Raw genomic sequence first — 23,667 nt, 5'->3', positions numbered from 1 at the left:
GGGTTCAATGTCCATTTAGGAATCTGATGGCAGGGGAGGAAGCTGTTCCTGAATCACTGAGCGTGTGCCTTCAGGCTCCTGTATCTCCTTTCCGATGGTGAAAATGAGAAGAGGGCATGTCCTGGTGATGGGGAGCCTTAACAATGGGCGTCACCTTTCTGAGGCACTTTTGAAGATGTCCTCAATGGTGGTGAGGCTGGTGTCCATGGTGGAGCTGGGTGAGTTCACGGCCCTCTGCAGCCTTTTCCAATCCTGCGCAGTGGAGCCTCCATACCAGACGGTGGTGCAACTAGTCAGAATCTGTCGACATTTTCAAGTGTCTTTAGTGAAATGGCATACATAAAAACAGGGGTATGAAGTCATGAAGAAGGGTCTCAGCCCAAAACATCGACTGTTTATTTATTTCCATAGACGCTGCTTGACCCGCTGAGTTCCTCCAGCAGTTTGTGTATGTTGCTCCAAAAGGAGCACGTTTTTAATTCTGAAAGAAACCTTGAAAAATGATCAATGGGAACACATAAGGGCCAACACAGAGAACAGATCAGGCAGCTGCTCTTGGGTGCTTTACATCTCAATGCCTCCAGCTCTAAGGAACGGTTCCACCACCTTCTGGAAATTTGTTGGAATTGTAGGCACATTGTAGAAATACTCAGGATACACACACAACTCCCAAAGGCACCAGTGAATTGCTGAGTAAATATTGGATTCCCTTTTACCCAAGAGCATGCACTGATATGTTGAAAGTTCAAAGTAAGTTTATTATCAAATTATGTTAATATAACCATTCATAACATTGAGATTATTTTCTTATCGGCATTGAGTAAAACAGTGAAATACAATAGAATCGATGAAAATTTTACACACAAAAGCTGACAAACAATCAATGTTCAAAAGAAGATGAACTGTGCAAATAGAAAAATAAATAGATAAATAAATAAATAATACTAGCAGTTGTAGAGTCCTTGAAAGTGAGTCTATAGGTTGTGGCATCCATTCAGAGTTGGGTGAGTGAAGTTATCCACACTGTTTCTGGAGCCTGATGGATGAGGGGTAATAACTGTTCCTAAACCTGGTGGTGTGGGATCCAAGGCTCCTGTACCTACTTCCTGATAGTCGCAGTGAGAAATGAGCATGGGCTGGATCATGGGGGTCCTTGGTGATGATGTTAACATATGGGCTGTAAATCTATTAAGATTAATCAGGGCAATTATCACAGAGATGTTTCCAATACTGCCTCGGACTAGAGGGCAGAGCATCAGAATAGAATGAACAGAGATGTTGAGAAATTTCTTTAACCAGACGGAGGTATTCTGTGTCTGTGGAATTCATTGCCACAGAAGGCTGTGGAGGCTAAGTCATTGGGTATATTTAAAGTGGAGCTTGATAGGTTCTTGATTGGTAAGGACCATAGGACATATGAACAGAATTAGGCCATTCAGTTCATCAAGTCTACTCCACCATTTCATCACGGCTGGTCCATTTCCCTCCTAACTCCATTCTCCCACCTTTCACACCCTGACTAATCAAGAACCTATCAATCTCCACCTTAGGGGTGTGAAGAAAGCAGGAGAATAGGATTGAGAGGGTTAATAAATCAACCATGATTAAATAGTGGAACAGACTCAATGGGCTGAATGGCCTAGTTCTGCTCCTATGTCTTATATTTTATGGAATCACCATGTTCAAAACATTTGGTTTTGGTCTCAGAGAAGTTGGCTGCACCAGCAAAGATCTGAGCACAGAGGTCTCGGCTGAGACATCAGCTGCGCTGTCCGAGGTGCTGGATCTGATTTGGAAAAGCTGTGATCCAATGAAGGATCCAATTACTCCTCTGAAGAAGTGTAGGAGCAGTATCCTTGCTGATACTTCTCCCTCATTAATTAATAAAACTCAGTGATCTCGCCAATATCTCATTGTTGTGGGAGCTGCCGTATACAACTTGATTACTGCATGGTGACAGCTCTTAATTACTTCATTAGCTGTAGAGTCTCTGTCATCAAGATGGGAAGGATTCGGTACACATCCAGGGAAATCTTTAGTCGATTCACTTCTATGTTTTGCAGCTGAAAACAAATATCTTGCATTATTAATCATGTAGTGATATTTATTTTTAGATTTTGCTGAATATTCTGAATTTCAATAAGAACCAGATGGGCAGTCATTACAAATTCATGATGAGGGAAAGCTCCTTTAAACTTTGAGAAAGGAAAGCATGTGATGATTAAAACCTCATCCATTAGCTCAGAGCATCACTTTTCTGCAACCACATCACCATTGGAGTGATACTGGTTAGTCTCTCCAATTTTCCCTATGTAATTTACTGCAGCACATAGAATAGACAACATAGAATACTACAGCACTGTGCAGGCCTTTTGGCCCATGATGTTGTGCCAAACTTACAACGTACTCATGGTCGACCATGGATGGTGCATCCTAGCTGTCTAGATATGCAACCCTGGGCAGTACGATACGGAGAGCAAGCTGTTGCCCATGTAGCAGGCTCCCCCTCTCTGTGCAGCTGATGAATCCAAAGGAACAGCAGAGACCAATACAGTTTGGCACCAGCAGAGTTGCCGGAGTTGCCAGTCAGCGTTGAACTCAACATAGGACTGCCTTAGGGACTCCAACCCTAGATTTTTCCCTGGGGTTTACTCCCAAAGACTTCCCCATGACTGGGTATAGCTGCAAGGCAGAGGAAGTTTGAGATCAGAGATTTCCCCCTCCTAGATGAGCTGCCAACCACTGCTGACAAACCCCGTCTGCCTGAAGTGACTGGTTTTAAGGTGCCAGTAACCCATATTTGCCCTTTCTCCTGTCAGTAGAAATGGATCAGCCAGGCTCAGTAGCTAAGCCACACGTGAAGGCCAGGAGCTGGACTTGGTTGTCAGAGGCTATCTGAAATGCACACCATTGGGAGCATTTAACAGGTAGTGGGAGCTGTCTCCATTACCACCCCCGGCTATAACAACCTTAAGGAACCATCTACTTAAGTGGATTTGATATAACTGTGTATGACTTGTTGGGGCATTTCAGAGGACAGTTAAGGTCAAACACATTCTCAAAGGTGGAATTATAAACAGGCTGGTATTATTTTATTTACTTACAGCATGGTAACAGGCCCTGCCAGCCCAGTGAACGCACACCACCCAATTACACCCATGACTAGTTAACCTACTAACCTGTGTATCTTTGGCCTGTGGGAGGAAACCCATGCAGTCACTGGGAGAGTGCACAAACTCCTTACAGACAGGAATGGGATTGAACCTGAGCCACTGGTGTTGTAACAGCATTACACTAGCCACTATGCTACCGTGTTGCCCATCATGCTTGCGCTATAACTATCACCTGGAGGGTGATAGGCAGGTGAGAAGTGTAAGAGAGAAGCCAGAAAAAGAGAAGGGGGAAGGGAAGAAATTCCAGGTAGTTGGAGAAATTGATGTTTAGTTGGTGCCCCCTCCTCCTCTTTCTCCCATGGTTCACACTCCTCTCCCATCAGATTCCTCCTCCTTCTGCCCTTTTCCAGCTATTACCTCCCAGTTTCTCACTTCAACCCCCTCCCCCCCACCCACCTGCCTCTCCTCTCACCAGGTTTCACCCATCACTTTACAGCTTGTACTCCTTCCCCCTTCCCTCCACCCTCTTATTCAGTCTTCTGGCCCCTCCTAGTCCAGATAAAGGATCTTGGCCTGAAACAGTGACTCTTTTTTTTTCCCTTCCATAGATGCTGCCTGACCTGCTGAGTTCACCTAGCATTTTGTGTATGTTACACTGCAACATTAAATTCTGCACTCTATTTTTTAATTAATTTCCTTGATGACCTTGTGTATAGAATGATCTGTATGGATGGCAATGAAAAACTTCTCACTGTATCTCAGTACACGTGACAATATTAAACCCAGTCAAACTTGCCCACTACTCCAGATCCTTGTTGCTACAGACTCTTTAATAGCTCATCATTCAGTCCCATCAACTTTGGTAATTTGTAAAGTTATTTAAATATCCAACATTCCTTTGAACAAGAAAGGAGAAAAACTACCCCAAAAAGCTAACTGTACTCATTTCCATAGATGCTGCCTGAGCTGCTGAGTTCCTCCAGCACTTTGTGTGTGTTGCAAAGACTACAGGTGTTGGCAGTCTGTAACAGTAACTGAAAAAATTGCAAACACATCAGTCAACAGCTGTAGGAAAAGGAGAGCTGGTTATGTTTTGACAAATTTGGCACCTGCTTAAAAGAAACACTCTAAACCGATAATTATGTGAATTCAGATCAGTGGGTGGAAAAGTGAGAAATTTTTAATGTGCCTCCAAACACCTACACCACTGTTACTGGCAGATCATTTTTGGCAATTAACTCCTGGCCAGCTCTCTCACCTGACCCTGAGGACATCTAAACATCAGCTGTCCATCAATTCAATTCATCCCATGGTTGCTAACTTACTGAGGCTGACACTTTCGTAGAGCCTCACAATTTAACTGTTCACTATTGTCTTGTACAGCTCAGTTCCTTCACTGCCCAACTACATTTCTTGCGGTTCTCCTCCCCAACCCCATCTCTGTAACTTCCTACAGTCCAACACAATCAATGACGTGCACATGGCCACTTGAGAACATTGGAGGACCTGCCTTCAACCACTGACAGACCAAGACTCCCATCTCTAAACCAAATACCTCCTTTAAGATTAAAGATGAGATTTTATTTGCAGCATGTACATCAAAACTGGGTGGAGGGGTAGAGATTAAATTAGATTAGATTATGAGGACACTCAGTCCTCGTTTATTGTCATTTAGAAATGCATGCATGCATTAAGAAATGATACAATGTTCCTCCAGAGTGATATGACACCAAAAAAAAAAGGACAAACCAAAAGACTAACACTGACAAGACCACATAATTATAACATACAGCAGTGCAAAGCAATACCATTACTTGATAAAGAGCAGACCATGGGCGCAGTAAAAAAAAGTCTTAAAAGTTCCAGTCGACTCCCGATAGCAGGCAGCAAAAGGGAGAAACTCTCCCTGCTATAAACCTCCGGGTGCCGACAACTGCCGATGCATTGGAAGCACCCGACCACAGCCGACTCTTGAGTCCGTCCGAAAACTTCGAGCCTCCGACCAGCCCTCCGACACCGAGAACCGGGCACCATCTCTGCTGAGTGCTTCGACCCCGTCCCGGCTGCCGAGCAACAAGCAAAGCCGAGGACTCGGGGCCTTCCCCTCCGGAGATTCTGGATCACACAGTGACGGCGGTAGCGAAGGCAGCATTTCAGAAATTTCTCCAGATGTTCCTCAGTGCTCTCATGTCCGTCTCCATCAAATCAGGATTGTGAACGGCACCCTACTTGACAGATAACAGATATCATTAATTGGAGTGGCCGCTGCGTGCTGTGTCGCGTCACCATCTTCTCCTCCTATGTAGATATGTCTCTACATGAGGAGGTGTAAGCCCATAAAACCATCAAATATTGGAGCAGAATTATGACATTTGGTCTGTCAGTCTACTTTGCCATTTCATCATGGCAGATCTAATTTTCCCCTCTGCCTTCTCCCCGTATCTCTTCATGTCCTGACCAATCAAGAATTTATCAACTTCTGCCTTAAATACACCTATAGACCTGGCCTCCACAGCTGCCTGTGGCACTGAGTTCCACAGATTCACCACTCTATGGCTAAAGAAATTCTTCATCTCTGTTCTAAAAGGACACTGCTGTATTCTGAAGCTGTGTCCTCTGGTCTTAGACTCCCCCACCATAGGAAACATCCACTCTATCAAGGCCTTTCACCATTCAGTAGGTTTCAATGAGGTCACCTCTCATTCTTCTGAATTCTAGTGAATGTGGGCCCTGAGCCATCACACTCTTCATACAACAAGCCAGAATTATTTTTGTGAACCTCCTCTGAACCCTCTCCAGTTTCAGTATATTTTCTAAGAGCCCCAAAAACTGCTCACAATACTCCAAATGAGGCCTCACCAGTTCTTCATAAAGTCTCAACATTACATCCTTGCTTTTATATTCTAATCCTCTTGAAATGAATCCTAACATTGCATTTGCATTCCTGACCTCAGATTCAACCTGCAAATTAACCTCTAAAGGCACTCCTTCCCTCCACTAGCCTACAGGTCACCTTTGGGCAAGATGTAGCACCTATATGATCCTCTAATCAGGGCCACATGAAACCATGGGAGGTGATGGACAGTTGTGCGAGCAGCCGGTGCAGATCACAAGCCCTGGTCATGCAACCACTGACACCAGGCAGACAGTCTCTGAAGTGCATTGATAATGGCTGGGGTCACCCATCTTCTAAAGACACTGCCCAGAAGGCAATGGCAAAGCATTTCTGTAGAAAAATTTGCCAACAACTATCATGGTCATGGAAAGACTATGATCACCCACATCGTACAACATGGCACATAACGAACAAATGAACATACATAGAAATATGCAGTAAAATGCATCATTTGTATCACATTAAATCAGCGAGGATTAATGTTGCCACACGTCTTTGGAATGTGGGAGAAAACAAGCACCTGGAAGAAACTCATGTGGTTAAAGGGAGAACATGCAAACTCCTTAAAGACAGAAGCAGGAATTGAAGCACTAAGTGATTCTGCTAACTGCTGTTACCATTTTGCTTCTTCAGTCTTTCTCTTTGACTGAACACTTGGCTTTTTCCTTCAATGGCTTAGTGTTAAATTTGGCAAAGATCGTAACGGTGCTCTGTCATGTTCAGTTTGCTATTTAAAACATTGTTTTAATGGCAGAAACCTGAAATATATTAAAAAGCTGACAACTTCAATTCATCCAAGAATCCCAAGTTATTCATTATGAATGGTGTGTTGAATTTTCTTCTTCTAGCGTAGATGGCAGTATAGTGGTTAGTTTTAACTCTTAACAGCACCAATGATCTTGCAATCACAACCAGGGTTCAATTCCCATTGCTGTCTGAGTACTATCTGTTTTGTGAATGGTGATTGATCTTGCAAATATGGAACTGGAACAGTTTACCAAATGGTCAATATCTGTAACTACTAGTCAATTCTGTTTAATAATAGTATTTCTTTGTTCAGATTTCAGAACAGTGTGGTGACAGTTCTCCTTGTGAACAATAATGTGTGATTGCAGAATGAATGTAACACACACAAAATGTTGGAGGAACACAGCAGGTTAGGCAGCATCTATGCAGAGGAAAAAACAGTCAGCACTTCATCGGGTCTGCGTGTTACTCTGGATTTCCAACATCTGCAGAGTCTCCTGTGTTTATGTTGAGGAATGAGTGAGAAGTATTTGTCTGAGTTCAGTTAATGGGTAACTGCAGCCACAACCCAGCAGAGATTCCCAAAACATATGGATTCACTTTCAAGGATTTCATCTCACATTCTCAAAATTTATTGGTTATAAATTTATTATTTCTTCTTTTTGTATTTGCAACTTGTCTTTTGCACACTGTTTGAACATCCTAGTTGGGCGTTCCTTCATTAATTCTGTTATGATTATTATTCTGGAGATTTAATGAGTGCCCATAATAAAAATGAACCTCAAGGTATGTACTTTAATAATAAATTTACTTTGAACTTTGAATCAATGTTTTACTCACAAAAGTTATCAATACATCTCTAAAACAGACTGAATATTACAGTAACTAATCTATGTGCATAGCCCTTTTCATGCGAGGGAGGGGATGTTTCTACTCTATTGCTAATCCTGCACTGTACCTGCCTTTCATCAATAAAAGGTTCACTCGAGTTCTTTACATTAGTTCAGAGCAAGGTTACTTGGACAAAAAGACAAGAAAAAAAGTTACAAAAATGATAATTATTAATTATTGTCCTGGGTTGGAAGCTTGTGTGCTTCAATGACCCAGAGAGCTATGTAGGCTGGAGTCAGGGCTTTATACTTTGGCTCTTAGTAGGGTCACCCATGTCAAACAGGTCAAAGCGTAGAGTGCAGACTGAGCCTGGTCCACTGGTCCACCGGTCCACCAGGTTTGGGGGATCACCTCAGGGCCAACAACCTTGACTGGTTTAAAAAAAAAATGGTTATGGAAACATCTGAGTGCAATGGTATTCCTGAGTCTTTGCCCGGGACTTGCATGACTGACAGTAGTGAAAACCAAGAGGGAACTGACATGATGAAGGAAGTCCTGAACACCCGAGACAGAGGGCCTTCATTACTGCCCTAAACCCCAGCGGCGTAACAGGCAGCAACACATTGTAATATCATTACAGAATAAAAACACTGCAAACAGAAAATCAAAAACATTCTATTTACCAAATAGATGTTTTTCTCCTTTAATTAGAAATGTCAAGTTCTCAATAATACTATAAATTGGCATACATGATGTTAGCTTCATTTAAATGACTGGTAGTATCAGCAGACCATCTAACAATCAATAAACAGGGCAAACATATGATTTACAGATTAAACTATCAGTGAGGTAGTGTTAAACTTGGGAAATGTTAAAAGAAAATTAAAATAATTAACTTTCACTTCATCCTCTGCATTAGTTGAGAGTAAACTTGCTCAAAAAGGATTTAAAAAAAAAGTTGAACAAAAAGCATTGCAAACAGAAAAGCCAAAACAACATTCAATTTACGAACAGGCGTTTTTTCTACTTTAATTAGGAACATCAGGTTCTCAATGATATTATGGATTGGCATACAATTATGTTAGTTTCATTTAAATGACTCGTATCAGCAGATCCAATCAATAAAATGTGTAAACATGGTATGCTTCACAGATTAAACAATTGCAGTGAGGTAGTGTACATTAGGATACATTAAAAGTAAACATGCACCAAATATCAAGGCAAAGAACATGTGTGTCCTTCAAGTTAAAGCTTAAGATAGCATAAAGTTTACCCATTTCTGCATTAAAACAAAATGGCCCCACTGGACACCAAGTTTGGAATACAATTAAAATAATGGTTCTCAAATACAGTATTCTGCCCTACTGTGAAACTTCTTTATTTCCTGTCCATTTTCATCCCCTGGTCATGTGCAAATAAAATACTTGCAGTGAATCATCCATTTTAAGATAGTTTCTGTGCTTTAGGCAGTCAAACTCTGTCACCCATTCTCTACAAAAGAGGTAAGCAATTAAAAGCAGAACTGTTGGATATGATGAAGGGTTTTGGATATGCAATATTAACTGTTCTGAAGAAGGGTCTTGGCCCAAAAGGTTGACTGTTTATTCATTTCCATTGATGCAGCCTGACCTGCTGAGTTCCTCCAGCATTTTGTGCATGTTGCTTTGGATTTCCAGCATCTGCAGAATTTCTCTTGTTTATTACTAACTGTTTGTTTAAATGCTGACTACCCTGCTGAGTGTTTCCCATATTTTCTGTTTTTACTTCAGATTTCTGGCTTTATTTTTAATTTTTCGGCAAGCTTTGCAGCTTCTTTTTGGCTATTCTGTTCTAACACTGACTGCAGTTTCTCAGATTTCACCCTCATGTGAATATTCCCCAATCACGTTCAGCTCCAAAAAAAGTTCGATACGACTATTGTGCCCCAGACTACAAACCTGTCGACATTTTACTTCAAGATGGCCAGAGGAATTGATTGCATAAAGTCTTTCTTTAAAATGGACCTATATACAACGGTTGTATATGGCAACATAATCTCTTAATACACTTTGAATTCTGATTTTTTTTTAAATTTAAAAAAAGCAAAGCGTAAGAAAAGTGACAAAAAATAAGTCAGTGTGATAATGGGCACCAGAAAAATCAGAAAGTCAGTGTCACCTTCCCCAAAGTATGGAACGAAAATTAAAACTTTGATGTAAAATAGGACCATGATTTATTAAAACTAATCCCAAAGTAAACAAACTAAGTAATATCTCTCCAGTACATCATTTATCCTCCAAGAGGACCACAGCCAGTGACCCAGAGAGCTATGCTGGCTGGAGTCAGGACTTTACGTTTTGGCTCTTAATAGGGTCACCCGTGCCAAGCAGATCAAGGGTAGAGTCAGACTGAGAGTGGTCCAGGTTCGGGGGTTCAGCTCAAGGCTAACAACCTTGGCTGTTTAAAAAAAAAATTGTTATGAATACAGCAATCAAGAATCCTTCTACACCCAAGTCTCCACCTGGGACTTGCATGATTGACAGTAGTGAAAACCAAGAGGAAGCTACTGACATGATGAAGTGCCAGCAAAGTTGGAGGACCTTCAATGCTTCCTAAACACCAACTATTAACCATAGGAATGGCAGCACAGTCATTTGGGCCCAATGTTCAGCTGGTGTAGCTTGGCTACTGAGTGCCAACACACATACTCAATGATTTTGCCATACACCCGTAAAACCACCTACTGACAATACTGGATGAAGATAAGTAAACAAAATGGGGTTGCAGTATTGCCAACCAAATACTTAGCCGCAGAGTATTGGTTAACTACTTAAAGATCAGTGACCGACTGTTACACAGCATCTTAAACAGGTATTCAGTTTGTGGGCACTCAGGCAGATACTTTAAAATGGGCCTCTATTTGTTCCAGTGTTTTCCCTTTGGTTTCAGGTATGAAGAATATCGTGAAGAGGAGATTCAGGAAACAGAAACCAGAAAAAAGCCAGAAGGTCCCATATTGAGTAATGTTCTCCTAGAAGAAGAATAAAGAGTTTGTCACTTCGCATTGCCCACACACGCACACCCAGACAGACACATGAACAACACAAAATGGAGGACCTCAGCAAGCCAGGCAGCATCCACGGAGAGGAATTCATACATCCTCCCCATGATCACTTGGGTTTCCTCCAGGTGCTCCAGTTTCCTCCCACATTCCAAAAAGATGTACCAGTTGGCATTACTAAGTTGTGGGCAAACTATGTTGGCGCTGTGTTACAAGAACCATCCCTTGTAATAGTGGTCAGGGAGACAGAGAAAATCTGTAAATACCAACAAGTACCTTTATTGCCTCAACAGAAGAACACATGAACCTACACAACCAAATACCTGTGTGCACACCCAAGTTTCCCTGACCTTCCATGAACAAAGAACAGAAAATATAATACCAGTTAAAAAGGAGTTTCTGCTGCTGGCCACATGCTCCTTGCAGTCCTGTTTCCAACCCTCAAGTCCCTCGGGTCCTCCTCATCCGCAATGGTTGTTCTATATATAGAGTTATCGTTGTTGGCACACTTGAAGCGTCTATTTTTATTTTCATTCCTTACCAATTCCATAAGACCATAAGACATAGGAGCAAAATTAGGCGATTTGCCCATCGAGTTTGCTCCGCCATTCAATCAAGGCAGATCCTTCTTTATTCCCCCCAAATGTTATATTCCAGTGACATTGGTTGTTGGTCATCTGTCTGATCTTTAACGTGTTTTTATTGGCTCAGCTCCAGGCCAGCAGGCATTTATTGCCCTCTTCCCAGCAAGTGGCAATCAATAGTTGAGAACAAAGAGCCATAAATCAGCAACCAGCTTGAATCACTAAGGACAGGCATAAGCTCCACCAGTCACAAAAGTACATGTTATATCCAACCAAAGAACACCTCACAAGTAACTTTGTGTTCGGATATTATCCTAGGTCAGTATTTTACCTGAGGCATCATTAGGTCGACTTCAAAACACTGATCAAATCAAGTTCATAAAATGGAGAACACAGTCCTTTCAAAAAGAAAAAAAAATGGCAGTCTCCATCTCCTCCCTCATGGCAAGAACAAAGGCAGTTGGTCTGTCTGCTTCCACTGTCCTTGATTCATTCCAATTCACCGATTTGTAGACTGTAGTTCTTTCTGGCCAACAGTTGTTAACAGGGTGACACTTATGGGCACATTCTCGATGCAAATGATGCATTTCAATGTGAACTGTTGTTGTTCCTTTCCACGCCTTGTGATGTATCAGGCGGCAACATTGCCATTCCTTTAGCACTTCAAAATTTTTTTTTAAAAAAAGGAGGCAGAGTTGATAATTTGATGCTGAACCCAGCACAGATAGAAAACGTGCAAGGAGCTGGCTGGATTCGAACCCAGGAACACTCAACTCCATCCAGTGCAGATGCCACTACACCACAAGCCGGCATGTTCTATGTACATTTGATAAATTAAGCTATTCTTTAAAAAAAAATTTAAATTTTGTTGAACCAAGGAAATGAGCACTCTGGGTACGAAAGTACAGCTGAGTATCTTGCAGCTTAACCTCAATGGCAAGACCCAAGTCAGTGTTCATCAGAATACGCTTCACTAGTCTATATGATTACAACTTCATCTCTTAAACTCATCATCCTTATCTGCTCGATTGACATCAATCACCTCGAACTGTCCCTCCTGTCACGGATGACACTGTTGTGGCTTCTGCGTAGACCACACTGGAGTTAACTACCTCTGCTACTCTGACTGCTCTTCTGCCTTAAAGAACAATGCCCTCCAAGTCACGCACTATTCTGATTTGTCAATATATTGCTTGCACATCATTGTCACCAAATCCAAATCATAGAATTTGTTTCCCAAAGGCACTGTGGAAGCACCTCACCACGAGTATTGCAGCGGTTCAAAACAGCAGCTCACCACTACCTTTGTAGACAAACAGGGAGTAGCCAAAATGCCCCAGTGAAGCATCTCAGCCCAAAACAGCGACTGTTTCTTCCTCTCCATAGATGCTACCTGACCTGCTGAATTCCTCTAGCATTTTGCGTGCGCTATTCTGGGTTTCCACCATCTGCAGAATGTCCTGTTTGTGGCCAAAAGAGTGCTGGTCTTTACAACAACGTCCAGGTCCTCAAAGATGAAGACACGCTGTCAATTTGACCTCATGTTAAGAATTTTTTTTTAATGCAAGCTAATTGGAGAAATACATCAGAAAAATACTTACAAGAAGATCATTAAATTCCTTAGTTACTAGGAATGCAGTTATCCAGTTTGTTAGGACACAGGCTCCACTTGCAATGCCTCTCACCCTTACTGGAAATATCTCCGACATCACCAGCCATGGAATTGGGCCACAGCCAATGGCAAATCCTGAAGGGGATAATTTATGTTCATTAGTAAATCTTGCTTAAAAAAACAAACATAAGTATTACAGTTCAGTTTTAAGTCTCATTTATTTTCTCTGAGATAATCACTACCAACAGATGGCATTGAAACTATGATTGGTTAGTGTCACGCCATCATATCCTATAATGGGGGAGTCTAGGACCAGAGGATACAGCCCTCTAGGCTGTCCCTTAGAACAGAGATGAGGAATTTCTTTAGCCAGAGCATGATGAATTTGTGGAATTCACTGCCCCAAAGAACTAGCTCACTTGATCTATCCTCATAAGATATGCTCTGTAGTTCAGGCAAAAGCCTGGTAAATCTCCTCTGCAGACTCTAAAGCTTTCACATGCTTCCTGTAATTCGGAGACCAGACTGAACACAGTATCTTGTGTGGTCTAAACCATGGTTTTGTAGAGCTGCAACATTACCTCATGGCTCTTGAACTTAATTCCTCACTAATGAAGGCTAACACATCATATGCCTCCTTAACAACCCAATCAACTTGTGGGACAACTTTGAGGGACCCCAAGATCCCACCATTCCTCCACACTGCTAAGAATTCTGCCATTAACCCTGCATTCTGCCCTTAAGTTTGACCTTCAGATTTGAATCGTGAACTTGGGAAAATGCTTTTGCATTTCAAAAGAGCATTCAAAACTTGTAAAAATAGATGATGGAGTCAAATTTACCTGCTATAAAAATAACCAGACAGACAAGAGGTAACCAAGTTGGAGCATCTGCCGCCACAGAGACTGAATTTTGAGCATCAAGCTTGTGAAGAGAAGAGTTATTGGAATTTTCTTGCCAGATTTTAAAATACACCCCAAAGACTGCTGTACTGACACACATGATCGAAGCTGTTAAATAAAGAGAAAAAAAAATTACTGACTGGTGAAAGCTCCAGTTATGATTAAGTTTAAAAGGTTGCACTTCCTACCAGCCCAAGCATACTAAACTTTATGTCAGTGTTAACCTCACTGATGCAAATTTATATTCAGTCTCCTGCTGACCTCAGAAAAGTTTGGACTGTGCTATAGTCCTGTGGCAACCCCTCCAGTACAACTTTTGCAGGTAGGACTTCAGAAGCTATAATGTAAATAACTAGTAGATAGTAAACAAGAGGAGGAGTGTGGAAAGATGGCACCTGTAGTTTTTGCCGACCCAGGTGACTTCTTCCAGTTTGTCCATAAATTTGCTTACTCTTCTACTCTTATCCCTTTCTTTTCTTTTCAAGGTTGGGGTTCTGTTGGAGCCCATGATCTACAGTTCAAACTCAGATTCTCCATAAACGGTGGTTTCTGGATGGGGCTGTGCGGCCTGACGCTTTGCTATCTCCAGGAAGATGTACGCCTTTGGGGAGCCACCCCATATATGAATATGCTCTTCGCCGACTAAAGTGTCCTGGGAGTCTGAAACATTGAGATAGCAAGCGATTTGTGCTGCTGTACTCTCCTTTGACGGAGAGTGAGAAGCTGTCAGTCCCCGAGACTGGGGGCCTGGAGAAGTGGTGTGCAAGATCGGAACAGCAAGTTGCTGGTCTCTGCTCCAGTTGCTGCAGGTTCGACCTCTCTCTCCTTCGATGGAGAACGTTGCTAATCATTATAATACACAGTAGTAATGTAATCACTCGTCGAGTATGATGCTCTCCTAAAGGATTGTCTACTGGTAGGTCCTCAGGATGTTTTAGAGGCTGAGCTGGCATCCACATATTCTGGTGCAATGTGGGAAGGAGTAAGTGGTGGATGTGGTTAGTGGTTGGGTCTTTTGGTTTTACAGTCTCTCCTTTTCCACCTTCCATTTGTTCTGTGTAGCACAGCAAAGGACGTTCTCATATAACACAGCTCCCTCTTGAACAGATTTCCTCCAGGTGTATCTATTGAGTGGTATGTCTTCCTAGCTTTTAGGTGTAATTTTGAATTTATTCCGGCTGGTTTTAATATTATCTTTGAAGAATTTCCTTTGTCCATTAGGGGCTCACTGACCTTCCCTCAACTCGGAATAAAGAATCTGTTTGAGAAGATGCATGTTAGGCATCCAGATGGCCACACTGAGATCACCTTGCACTACAGGAGACTTTGTTTTTGCTCTCATTATCTTCCTTGTAAAAGGTCATGTATAATATGTTTGTGTTTTTCTTGTGAGGACTCTTATCTGATGCCGTGTGCCTGTGATGCTACTGAAATTAAGTTTTTCACTGCGCCCCTGCGGAGGGCAATAAAACCCAACTTTGACTTCCCTGGTTCTTCAGATTTTCGGCAACTCCCTCTACAAGGTTGAAAGGTGGTGACATTTGGCAACCTGAGGAGTAAAGCATATTCTGCAATCTACATGAATTCAGATTGATGTGATGCTATAACTTGCCAGTGGAACCCTGGAACTGGTTCAGTGTGCGAGATTCAACACCTTCTACTATTACTGCACCCACACTCATACTGCTATTAAGTCCAAGTATGAGGAGGAAAAAAAATGAAACAATTACATTAGCATGGTCTGGCAGGGCAGGCTGGAAGCATGCAATCATCTCACAGCCATGCAGGGGGGACGGAGTTTAATTGGGCTGTCAAAGGGGTCTCAGTGTGTTGAGAGAGCTAGATGAGGCCTCAGCATTCCTCAATTCAAGATCTTCAAGATTCAAGATTGTTTAATGTCATTTTAAGTACATAAGTGTATAGGAGAATTAAATAATTTTTACTCCGGATCCAATGCAGCACAAAATAATCAAGATAAAGAACACAATACAAAAAACAAATACAAATACATAACTAATATACATAGATTGATTATATGTCCATGAAGGGACACTACGCACAGGAGTGTCCGTACATAAGGTAATTGGCAGGTAATGATAAAGTAGCAGCGGTTGGGGGGGGTGTGGGTTAGTGGGTGGAGGCATTGATCAGCCTTACTCATGCAAGAAAGTAGCTATTTTTCAGTCTGGTGGTCCTGGTGTAGATGCTATGTCATCTTCCTGATGGGAGTGGGAGGAATGGTCCCTGAGCAGGTAGGTGCGATCTTTCATGACGTTACTATAAAGCGTCTGACACTGCGCAGAGTTTACACCAGACGGATCTTTTAAGGTTGATAACCTTTACAATGAATGCCTCAAGTACCTTTAGAAATACTGAATTTGCAACATCAGTCTTATTAAGACAAAATTACTTTTGGTTCACACCTTGGATTTTAGATATACACATGAAGAGTTTAGAATCAGATTTAACATCACTGGCACATTGTGAAATGTGTTCTTTTGCAGCAGCAGTACAGGGTAAAAGAGAAAAAAAAATCTAATTACAATAAATATATCTAGTTATAATAAAAATAAGTTTTTTTTAGTTATACAGAGCCTTGAAGTAGTCCATCTGTTAGGAGCTCACCTGATACTGCCAGGAGGATTTTTCTCCCTGCTTTGTCCATGATAAGAGCAGCTATTGCAGTGAAAACCACTTGAACAACACCAACTATTACTGAACCTTCACTGCCGTTCTAAAAGAGAATACAGATGAACACAATCTACTCCAATAAAGCAAAAACAGCACAATATCATTCTCTAAATATTAAATCAACAAACAGCACTCTTTTGGTCACTTCTAGTGACGAATGCACCCAAAAGGAAAACAGAACCTATCTCCTTCTACCCTGGTTTCTTAAAAGTGCATTTTTGAGACAAGTCATCCCAATGTATTTCATGAGAGTATACATTCATGTGGCATGGATTGAAAACCAGGAATCTTGGCCAGGCAAGGAAGAAAATATAGGAAACTGACAAAAGCAAGCTGGCTAAAAGGTGTTGCCAGGGTGCTAGATGAACTCTAATAAGATATACCCTCCTCTAGTACTATGCTATATTACCCATAATATTTCAACCAACATAAGTAACTTGGTCCACTGTTGACCGCACCACTCCGGCTTTATACGTTAAATTAGAAACAATAGAGACAAATAGACAATAAGGTCTAGAAGAATAAGCAGATTTCTTACAAACAGTTTTCTTAGTAAGAGCATGGAACGTATACTGTAGAATTAAAATACACTGCCTATGATTACGACACTTTACCTTAAAATTTGCATGCTCAAAGATGGTTTCAGCATAAAACATAACAGCATTGATTCCACTCAACTGCTGAAAGAGCATCAGAAATATCCCAATAAGGAAAGGCTTGTAAACAGTTGGATCTTTAAGATCAGACAGTGCAAATTTGGTATCCTGCAAACAGAATTGAAGTAAAATTAAGGAGACAAATTTTGGAATAAATATTGCAGTACAGAAATAAGCCCACTGCAACATGTTACCCAGGTGCACTAAAGGTAAAGATAGCTTTATTCATCATATCTATATTGAAATATAGAGTAAAATGTGTTGTTTGTGTCAATGACAAAGTTCAAATATGTGCAGGCAAGTATTGCCATGCTTCCGTCACTAACATAGCATGCCCACGACTTACTATACCTAACTCACACATCTCTGGAGTGTGGGAGGAAACCAGAGCATCTGGAGGAAACCCACCTGCTTATGTACAGACTCCATTCAGACAGTGGAGGGAATTGAACCTCTGACTGCTGGCACTGTAACAGCATTACGCTAACAATGCTATTGTGTTCCCAAATGCCTCCACTGGGAGTGTATCCTACTATACCAGGGGTTTCCAGCCAGAGGTTCATGGATCCCTTGCTTAATGGTATTGATCCACTGCATTAAAAAGGTTAGGAATCCCTGTTCTATACCCTGCCTACTTACAAACGTTTGTAAATGCCCAAACCTATTAATTGTGTCTTATACATACATACATACATACACATACACATATATACACACACACACACATTTTTTTAAACAGAAATAATAAAAAAAAACAATGAGGTAGTGTTCATGGGTTCAATGTCCATTTAGAAACCGGATGGCAGAGGGGTAGAAGCTGCTCCTTCAGGCTTCTGTACCTTCTACCTGATGGTAACAGTGAGAAGAGGGCATGTCCTGAGTGATGGGGGTCCTGTATGATGGATGATGCCTTTCTAAGGCACCGCTCCTTGGAAGTGTGTTGGATACTACTGACGCTAGTACCCATGATGGAGCTGACTGATTTTACAACTTTCTGCAACCTACTTTGATCCTGTGCAGCAGCCCTTCCTCAACGTCAGCAAAACCAAAGAGATGATTGTAGACTATAGTAGGAAGAAGCCGGAGGTCCATTGGCCAGTTCTCATTAGGAATCGGAATGGGAGAGGATCAGAAGCTCTGAATTCCTTGGCTGTAACATATCGGAGGATGTCCTGGGACCAGTTCCTAAGTATCATCATACGGAAGGCACAATATATTCCTACTTTCTTAGAAGTTTGCATACATTCAGCATGTGACCAAACACACTTGACAAACATCTATAGATGCACAGTGGAGAGATTTCTAACTGGTTGCATGGGCTTGTATGGAAACACCAATGCACAGGAAAGGAAAAGCCTACAGATGGATACAGCCCAGTTCATCACAGACAAAGCTCTTCCCACTGTTCAGTACATTTACATGGAACGTACTAGTGTCCCTCGAGGTCCAAGACATCTTCAAGGAGCAATGCCTCAAAAAGGCGGCATCCATCATTAAGGATCCCCATCACCCAGGGGATGCCCTCTTCTCATTGTTATCCATCAGGAAGGAGGTACAGAAGCCCGAAGGCACACACTCAGTATTTCAGGAACAGCTTCTTCCCCTCTCCCATACAATTACTAAATGGACACTGGCAATTAAAAAGGTCAGGAAGAAAGTTATTTAGTAGCAAAACTTATTACCCAGAAAAGGAAAAGTCACACAGTTGGTGAGAGCCTAGTAATGCCAGCATGTAAAATTATAGTGGGTAAAATGCTTAGACAAGATGCGATATGAGAAATTGAAAACGTTTTACTCTCAAACAGTACGATAAATCAACGTTATTGATGACATGTCACATGATGCTGAAGAGGTTTTGTGTGATAAACTGAAAAACAGCTTCTCTTGTGCCAGGTCAATGAGTCAACAGATTTCCCCAATAAACGTCATGTTGGAGCATTTGTCAGATTTGTAAATGATGGAGAATTTCAAGAAAAACTTTTTCTGTTGCAAAGAGCTGCCTGGAACAAGCAAAGGCCAAGATACATTTAATGTTTTGATTTCATATCTGGAAACAAAAGGTCTGTCTTGGAAGAACTGTTGCTTTGGCTTATGTGTTTTAGTAACTTTCCTCTTCAACATTGTCTTGAATTTTCATGTTGTAAATAGCATTAATTAATCAATTTATAACCTTATTTAAATTAAATCTAACAAGTCTGCCTTTAGAAAAATTAAACCGAATTTTGGTTTAAGCCAATTATTTGACAGAAATTCATTATGTTTACCCTACGAGTTTTTAAAATTTATGAAAGGGAAAGAGATTAGTTTCAAGAAAGTTAAGCTAAGCTTAACTACCTGTTTTTTTTCCCCAAGAAAGGTTGGCTAAAAATTCATTCTCAACTCAAAAAAACATTGACGATTATTTTTGGATTATTATATCTACAACTTTGATCATACTAACGTACCGTAATAACTTTTACACAGGGGTTCCCTGAGACCTGATAATTATTTCAAGGGTTCCTCCAGGGCAAAAAGGTTGAGGAAGGCTGCTCTAAATAACAATGAAGAAACAAACTGCTGGAGGAATTCAGCAGGTCAGGCAGGAGCTGGGCAGGGAAATGAATGGTGAATCAGAATCAGGTTTACTATCACTTATGCGTGTTGTGAAATTTGTGGTTTCATTTGCCGGTTGTTCCAGATGAAGGGTCATGACCAAAAACATAAAAACAGGAGAAATTATTAACATACAACTTAGTCAAAAAGGTTCAGTTAAAGGTCACTGTTACCTGTGCATTGCAGCTCTCTTCAATCTGTCGGCATTCCTGTTCATAATCTACCTCAGGCCCTCGAAGCCACGCCAGGGCAGCTAGTGCTTCCGAGTATTGGTTTCTACTCAGTAGGTATCGTGGGGTTTCAGGCATGAAATACATTAGTAGTACCATGATGGCTGGTGGGACGGAGGCGAGCACAGCGAGCCAATACCAAGGCAGCACCATTCCTGACAAAACCAAAGAAACAGAACCACCAGTTCACCTCCACACTGCATTCCAGCAGAGACATTACAATGCTCCTCATACTATCATTGAACAAAATTGTGGGTTTATCAGATTCAAAAAACACAAAATTCAAATAATTTTTCAAAGTATATACATGTCACCATTTATTACCTTGAGATGTATTTTCTTGCAGGCATTTACAGGAAAATTAATGAATACAATGGAATATACAAATAAATACATAAATGAAGAAAATAGTGCTAAAGATAAAGTGTCCAAATAAAAGAAACAATACTGAGAATACAAGTTGTAACATGTCCTTGGAAGTGAGCATTTAGGTCGTGGAATCAGTTCAGAGTTGAGGTGAGTGAAGTTATCCACGCTGGTTCAGGAACCTAATGGCTGTAGGGTAATAACTGTTCCTGAACCTGATGGTGTGGGACCTAAAGCTTCTGTAACTCCTGCCCAATGGTAGTATCAAGAAAGGGACATGGCCTGGATGGCGGGGGTCCTTGATGATGGAAGCTGCTTTCCTGGGGCAGTGCTCCATGTAAATATACTGAATGGTGGGGAGGGTTTTGCCTGTGATGGACTGGGCTGCCTCCATCACGTTCCGTGACTTTTCTTTTCCTGTGCATTGGTGTTTCCATACCAGCCCATGCAACCAGTTAGGAATCTCTCCACTGTGCATCTATAGATGTTTGTCAAGTGTATTTGGTCACATGCTGAATCTACTCAAACTTGTAAGAAAGTAGAAAGGTATTGTGCCTTCCGTATGATGACACTTAGGAACTGGCCCCAGGATATGTTAATGCCACGGAATTTAAAGCTACTGATCCTCTCCAGTTCCCATCACTAATGAGGGCTGGTTGATGGGCCTCCGGCCTTTTCCTACTGTAGTCTACAATCATCTCTTTGGTTTTGCTGACGTTGAGTGAGAGATTGTTGTTGTGACAACACTCGACCACATTTTTAATCTCCCTCCTATACGCTGCATAGGTGGTTACAATTCAGCTACTTCAAATGGTCTTGGGCTCCCGTATCCTGCGTCTTTTATGGTTAATACCAATAATATTTTATTTTTTGGGGGGTCTTTGAACTGAGTTGCAGAAAGGGGGAGGGACAGAGAGAACAAAAGGAATTAGCTACAATGACAACAGGAGACAAAAATTCTCTGTGTCCAGAGAGGCAGAGTATCTCCTGGTTCAAACTTCCATCTGCACCAAACACTACCCATTTCATTGCACTCTCTCAGTACATGGAGAACTTACCCCTTTCAATCAGGTCATTATTCAAACAGTCCTTTGAACAGCAGTTATCCTGACCTATTGTATATGATGAAAACTGACCATTTGTCTATTTTATTTATTGATACAGCACAGTGACAGGCCCTTCTGGCCCAACGAACTTGTGCTACCCAATTACACCCACCAAACAGTACAGCACAAGAACAAGCCTTTTGACCCACAATTTGTTCTGACCACGGAGCCAATCTAAACTAATCCCAACTCCTGCTCGTGGTCATATCGCTACTGATCTGCTGAGGCCTCCAGCATTTTGTGTCTGTTTCTTTGGACTTCCAGTGTCTGCAGAATTTCTTGTGGTCATACCGCTTCAAGAGGTTCTTGATTAGTAAGGGTGCCAAGGGTTACAGGGAGAAGGCAGGGGAATGATGATACATCAGCCACGATGGAGCAGACTTGATCGGCTGAATGGCTCAATTTTGTTCCTACATCTTATGATCTGAATCCTGCCTGGCTAAAGACACTACTCAATCTGCTTCTACCACCTGCCCTGGCAGTGCTTTCAAGTGAATATAAAACTGACTGAAGGCACCAAAGCAACCATAAGACCATAAGACATCACAGCAGAATCAGGCCATTCAGCCTTTCACTTCTGCCAAAGCATTCCTTCATGGCTCATTTATTATCCTTTTCAACCCCATTCTCCCGCCTTTGAATCCATTACTAATCAAGAACCTATCAACTTCCACTGTAAATATAGCCATATGACTTGGCTTCCACAGCTGTCTGTTACAATGTATTTCACAGATTCACCAGCCTCTGGTTAAAGAAATTCCTCCATATTTGCTCTAAAGGGACAGCCTTGTATTCTGACCTGTGCACTCTGGTCCCAGACACCCCCACTACAGGAAACATTTTCACCACGTCCACTCCATCTAGGCTTTTCAATACTCAAGAGGTTTCAATAAGATCTCCCTTACAGTGAGTCATCAAACACACCTCGCACATTAGCGCCTTCATTCCCGGGATCATTCTTGAGTACAACCCTCTCTCTGAGGACAGGAAAAGAGGCCAGATTTGCAGGGTGTCATTAAGATGGGACGAGAGGCAAGAGAGGTGTGACTAGGGACAAGCAATGATTACATGCTGATTGGTGTAGTAAAAATACACAAACTTTCAACTTAAAGAATTTCATACCTCCAACATATGCACCCATGATTCCTATTACCACCATCAGCTGAACACAGGATCCCAAAAGCCCACGCACTTTAGGATGAGCTGTTTCAGAAATGTAAACCTAGGCAAAAGAAAAGTCCAAATTAACACTTTACATAATAAAGGCATTTTGATGACAACAATTCCATATAATCAGGAGAGCAGTATCCTGAGCAAAGGTATAATATCATTTGCAGATTAAGACCAATGTTTCCATTGCAAATGTGACTCAATGGTTATGCTCACGTCATTTTTGAGATGCGTCAGTTATGGTTAGTTGTCAGTAGTGGCTGGGATGTTGAGACGTCACAAGAGATCAGGTCACCAGTGAGTCAAGCAATCAAAATTGTAATGATCACTTATAAGCACTAATCTGTACTGCAGAGCACACAGATTTTCTTCAGCTAAGTTTGCCCTCCAGAGGCTGAACAGGGCTCCTACACACAGAAGCTCTTTTTGAATACTTGGCAGAAAATTGCAAAGTAAGCACTTTCTTTCCAAGTGGTGAATGAAAAGGCATCCATTAAAATCTAGAAAGCAGAGAAATGAGAGAAACGCTGACATTAAAGCAGGGAGCTTGCATACAGCAGATTTACTGGTTGGTTTTAGTTTCTGTGGGGTTGACTCGATTACATATTAAGGAGGATTATAAACTGGCATCAAATCCACACACAGAAGTAAAACAACAAACTGAAACTGTTTCAGATAGAAGTTTCTATAAATTTTTAAAAAATGTATTGACGAAGTGAATAATCATCCTAGAAAACAAATCCAAGGAATTAAAACCAGAAAACAAGGAGATGGCATGTGAATTCAGCAGGTATGTTGGACTCAGTGGAAGATATATACAATATCCCAGAAGTATCCTTAAGTTGGGAATTGGAAGGGAGTATTATATTAAGGAAAATCAGTTCAAATGAAGGAAACTAACTGAGCTCTGAGCTATGGTTAACTTCATAGTTAATGCGTAGGTTTTAATTTGCCAAAACTTCCTAGATTTGGGAAATGTGCTGTTAGATTGGAAAATAGCAATTGTTTCATCTTTATTCAAAAAGAGTCAGAAACCAAGCCCATTAACACCTGGCATTCAAAAATAATAACAGTTAGTAAACATGTTACATACAAAATTAAGGTCACATGCTTTTGTGAAAAGGAAAATCA

At 41.3% G+C, this 23,667-nt stretch overlaps 1 protein-coding gene across 3 annotated transcripts in view; it reads right to left on the bottom strand.

The window, feature by feature from the left end:
• Positions 1-4,825: 4,825 nt before the first annotated feature.
• slc2a8 (solute carrier family 2 member 8) overlaps positions 4,826-23,667 on the bottom strand; it is a 37,958-nt gene continuing 19,116 nt past the window's right edge. For 2 of the 3 annotated variants that reach the window (XM_063073099.1, XM_063073101.1), the window contains exons 4-10: positions 22,489-22,588; positions 19,838-20,049; positions 17,031-17,180; positions 16,351-16,459; positions 13,666-13,833; positions 12,813-12,958; positions 8,261-10,597 (exon numbers count right to left, since the gene is read on the bottom strand). In XM_063073099.1, the coding sequence (XP_062929169.1) occupies positions 10,457-10,597; positions 12,813-12,958; positions 13,666-13,833; positions 16,351-16,459; positions 17,031-17,180; positions 19,838-20,049; positions 22,489-22,588 (1,026 nt within the window). In that variant the 3' untranslated portion in view covers positions 8,261-10,456. Of the gene's footprint in view, positions 5,339-8,260; positions 10,598-12,812; positions 12,959-13,665; positions 13,834-16,350; positions 16,460-17,030; positions 17,181-19,837; positions 20,050-22,488; positions 22,589-23,667 lie in introns of those variants that run through there. The other variant, XM_063073100.1, reaches the window with a different exon arrangement.

Source organism: Mobula hypostoma, chromosome 21 (assembly GCF_963921235.1).
Source record: "Mobula hypostoma chromosome 21, sMobHyp1.1, whole genome shotgun sequence".
Taxonomy (NCBI): domain Eukaryota; kingdom Metazoa; phylum Chordata; class Chondrichthyes; order Myliobatiformes; family Myliobatidae; genus Mobula; species Mobula hypostoma.
This window is presented reverse-complemented; position numbering and strand designations above follow the sequence as displayed.